The 4,934-nt window shown below is 42.1% G+C and overlaps 1 protein-coding gene across 1 annotated transcript in view; it reads left to right on the forward strand.

Annotated features, from left to right (window-relative positions):
• Positions 1-1,066: 1,066 nt before the first annotated feature.
• The window catches only part of vangl1 (VANGL planar cell polarity protein 1), an 18,916-nt gene continuing 15,048 nt past the window's right edge, over positions 1,067-4,934 (forward strand). Inside the window, exons 1-2 of the mRNA XM_030787092.1 lie at positions 1,067-1,137; positions 4,680-4,815. Of these exons, the coding sequence (XP_030642952.1) occupies positions 1,067-1,137; positions 4,680-4,815 (207 nt within the window). The remainder of the gene's footprint in view (positions 1,138-4,679; positions 4,816-4,934) is intronic.

Consider the following 4,934-nt stretch of genomic DNA (forward strand, 5'->3'; position numbering starts at 1 on the left):
AGTGCTGTACTGTTCTGTATGTGGAGTAGATATATCACAGTGCTGTAGTGTTCTGTATGTGGAGTAGATATATCACAGTGCTGTTGTGTTCTGCATATGGAGTAGACATATCGCAGTGCAGTAGTGTTCTGTATGTGGAGTAGATATATCACAGTGCTGTAGTGTTCTGTATGTGGAGTAGATATATCACAGTGCTGTAGTGTTCTGTATGTGGAGTAGATATATCACAGTGCTGCAGTGTTCGTTATGTGGAGTAGATATATCACAGTGCTGTAGTGTTCGTTATGTGGAGTAGCTATATCACAGTGCTGTAGTATTCTGTATGTGGAGTAGGTATCACAGTGCTGTAGTGTTCTGTATATGGAGTAGATATATCACAGTGCTGTAGTGTTCTGTATGTGGAGTAGGTATCACAGTGCTGTAGTGTTCTGGCAGTTTGTTCAGAGGAAGCAGATTTAACTTGCATTTGGAATTAACTTCTGGAGTATGAGTTTTCCTTCAGGTTTAATCTCATTCCTGAGCATTGAAATCCTCTTACAGGTGTGTGTGTGTGTGTGTGTGTGTGTGTTGCATTGTTGAATATAAAATATTATATTCTTCTAATTAACCTACTGAGTTTAATTATTCACCATGTACTCAGCTCTAGGTAAGTTATTATGCGTGCTCATATGTGTTTGTGTGTGTGTGTGTGTGTGTGTGAGAGAGATACTTTAGAGTGTGTTAATGCAATGTGAATGTGGTAGTGGAAAATCTGAGGGTTTTAATTTGGCTTTTCACAAGAAGTTCACAGACAAGAGAATAATCCTCTCTTTCTCTCTTTCTCTTTCTCTCTCTCTCTCTGTCTCTCTCTCTCTCTCTCTCGCTCTTGCTCTGTCTCTCTCTCTCTCTACTTCTCCCTCTCTCTCTCCAGATTGATGTTTGACAGTCAGAATAACAGACACCCGGAGTGTGGCTTCATCTGGCAGTCCCCTGAGCAATCTCTACTCTTACTAAATAAGACCACCCTCTAGCTCTTTCTACAGTCAAAATAGCTTGTCCCCAATCATAGGGCAAGAACAGCGTCGCCATGGACACAGAGTCCACCCATTCTGGATATTCCCACCACTCTAGCCGATCACGGGGATCCAACAGACACAGGTAAGACATCACCTCACACGCACACACACACATATACACTCTCAAACAGACACATTGGTGTGTGGCATAGCTCTAGCAAATGCTGAAAGGGACATCTTTTTGAATGTAATTTTTTGTAGCAGTACTTGCACTGATCACTGATCAGACAAATTGATTCATTCTTCATTGGTTAAAGTGCGGCTGGAGGTTTAAAATGAAGTCCTGAGCACCTCCAAATGAGGCGAAACTCTCACTTTATAATGATTGAGTGGTGTGATTGGTTGACATGTTTTGCTTCCTTTTGGAGCAAATGAATTTTAGGTTGCATTTGATTCATTTAGCCCACATATTGAGTTTATGACGGTTGAGTGAAACTAGTTCAAACTGTTCCAAGACTGACTTTGATGCTGTGAATTTTGTAGAACTGTTGGCCTCTAAGGGACGTAAGAAACACTTTTTTATCAGCTGAATTCTAGACACACACACACAGACACAGACACACACACACACACAGACACACACAGACACGCATGCACATGCACACACACACACACACACACTCGCGCACACAAACAACCTGTTTATTATTTCACTTGATAAAGTGTATCTTTCAGTCCCATAAGTGCACATGTGGCTGAGTCTGTTCATGTTGGCCCACTTTCCAAAGACCTCACCAGAACATTCTAACTGTGTCAACAGCCTTCAGGTTCTCCCTAGTTTCCCAGGCCTATATTCCCATAACTCTTTAAGACTCGTGTGTCTTTGTTTGTGTTTGTTTAAGTTTTATGTCCTCTCTCTCACTCCTTCTCCCCCTTGTCTTATCAAGGACCCAGGTTAGGTTCAGACGCTGTGACGACTACAAACTATGTCTTTGCCCTTTTAGCTGGTCCCTATGTTCACCTTGTATTGACACTCTTTGGCATGCTGAGCTGCGATTGGTCAGGACTGACTCCACCCACTGTCGCCAGGAAGTCCTTTATTAGACTCCATTGTTCTCTGGTTTCCTTTCCCAACTTCCATTGAACAACCCACACAAATTCCAGAATGTGGCCACGGAATGGTGTGGCTATGGTAACACCTCAACATTTTAACAGTCCAAACGGGGGAAAAATGTCAGAATACTTGTAACATGCCTTAATTACTAAGTTTACTATGTTATTATAGGTCCTACCTCAGCTTTTTCATAATGAATTTATTATATGAATCTTTCTCTCTCTCTTTTTTTTTTTTTTGGTAACAGAGGATTAGAATTTCATTGTACAGTGTAACTGCTGTGTATATGGCAACAAAACTCTCGAATCTTGAATCTTAAATGGAATTTTTACACTTTATGTTATTTGTCATAATTTTAGAAGAGTGGTCATACAAATATTAGTGAAACTTGCAATTATGAGGTGTAGATTATAATATGCAGCAGTAAATATGTAGTTTGTAAAATTATTTATTTATATATTTATTTATTCAGTGTTGCGCAGAGAAAATTTCAGTAAGCAGCTTAATAAAATTCCATAGGCTAATGACCTGCTCACTGACTCCCCTACATCAAACTGTTATCTTTTTATGTTTCCTGTCTCTCTCTCTCTCTCTCTCTCTCTCTCTCTCTCTCTCTCTCTCTCTCTCTCTCTTTCTCTCTTTCTTTCCCTCACTTTTTTCTTTCTGCCTCCCTGCTTCTCTCTTGCGTGTCTTTATTGAAATTTGTGCACGTGTGTGTTTTGTTTTCTAAACATGTGAATGAAATGTTGCACCATTTCTCTCTGCCCAGCATTTATCTCTGACTGTTTTTTTTATTTTAGTATTGTATGTTCCCTGACAATGATATCAGAAATAGGATGCCATCATACATACACTACTATAAGATCGCATGCATGCATTAGCACGTTGTCACCCTTTTGTGACTATACTGGGTGCAAAATGGAAAACTGACATCGTTTTTCTTTTTTTTTTCTTTGCTGGCTGAGGTAACACTTTCTGCTCAGTCCAGAGATGCCTGTGTGATTGTGACCCTCTGGATTAAATGGACTGTTAAGCTTGTCAAATTCAGGTGAACAAATTTCTGTTCAGAGCTCTGTCCTGGACATGTTCCAGAACTTTCCATTCAACCCTGAATAATCTCCCCATTCCCATCACTGTTTCTGTTCTCCGTGTCAGAGATTACAGTGCTTGGCTTTATGTTCTAAAAACAGTGGAATGTCCTGTTTATATGTATCAGAAACATCAGAGTCACTGCTATTGTTAAAAGTAAGTTTGAAACACTCTCGCTTATTGATTTTAAAATAGACAGTTCTTCTCTCTTTTTCTCTCTCTCTCTAATACACACACACAGAAATACACACCTTCTGAATATGTCTCTTACACATACACACAGGTGCGCGCGCGCACACTCACACACACACACTCACACACACACACACCCCTTCTGGATATCTCTCTTATACATACGCACACACACACACACACACACACACACACACACACACACACATTTTCTCTCCATCTATGTATTCTCTGTGAACAACTTTGTTTCATAGTGGAGAGAAGTCCTCAGATTGCTGTCCTGCTCTGGCTCTGAGGTGAGGCGGGTCTAAAGGTCTGCAGCCACACTGGGAGTTATCCCCCTTTTAACTGCGCATAGGAAACTGACCCACAAAGTCTTCGCTGTTCTCGTTTGACATATTTAAAATATGTTAAAATGTGTTCAAATTTAAGATATGTTAATCCAGCTGTATCAGTGAGTCCAGTCACAGTCCTGTGGTCCCACCACTGCAGAGATGTCTGGCTTAGGTCTGTTTCAGAGCGTGTAGTAATGGGATTAGGCTGGTCATGTCCAGCTGATCTTGTTTTGTATTGAGGTTTGGCCAGAGAAGGATCGGAGTGTGAGTCTCCCGTGATGGGATTCTCATACCCACTGTCATTACACTGGCCTGCCCACTGATCTGGAGAATTACAGCATGAAACGCCAACAGAGACAAATTCTCAGTCTGCCGCTTTAGCTCTGCGTGGTTGTCTGTGTATGTATGTGTGCGTGTGCGTGTGCGTGTGCGTGTGCGTGCGTGCACGCGTTTGTGTTTGTATGTGTGTGTTTTTTTTTTTTTAAATTGTGTTTGTTTGTGTTTATCTATCATCTTTTGTTTGTTATATGCCATACTAAACCTTGCCAGATGTTAGCTGTGGGGGAAATGAAAAAAAAAAAAAAAAGAAAGAAAGAAAACAACCAGGGGATAGAGAAAAAAAAAAGGATGGAGCGACAGAGGCAAAAGCCCTATGCTTGGATTAGGGTCGTCACAGCTGATTGCTTCTAACCCAGTTTGAGCCAGCTGCTACAGAAAGGGAAATGTGAGAGTGAGGAAAGAGAGAGAGAGAGAGAGAGAGAGAGAGAGAGAGTTAGGGAAAGAGGAAGTGAGTCTGTACATGTGCGATCTCCTGTCGTAGAGAGGAGGATGAGGAGGAGGAGGAAGAGGGCGAACCCTTCTCGTCGCCGTTGAATCACCTCTTCGCCGTCCTGTCATTGCCATGGCGACAGCGTTCCCCTCACCTCCGTCGTTGTGTGTTTCTCTCTCGTGCAGCGACAGGAGTCGGGACAGACATAAACCACGGAGTCGGGATGGAAGCAGCCGCTCAGACCGGAATGTGACCATCACAAGCCCAGCTCCAGAGAACACTCTACTGGGAGAACAGAACCCCACACCTGCTGACCCCCAGGTAACACTGCTTCACTCAAATACATAGCTGCAGCTTTGTGTGTGTGTGTGTGTGTGTGTTTGTGTTGACGCGTTTGAACTTTCATTAGTTTTAAGTTACCATGAGCGACACATGAAGAC

Source organism: Chanos chanos, chromosome 10, assembly GCF_902362185.1.
Source record: "Chanos chanos chromosome 10, fChaCha1.1, whole genome shotgun sequence".
Classification (NCBI taxonomy): domain Eukaryota; kingdom Metazoa; phylum Chordata; class Actinopteri; order Gonorynchiformes; family Chanidae; genus Chanos; species Chanos chanos.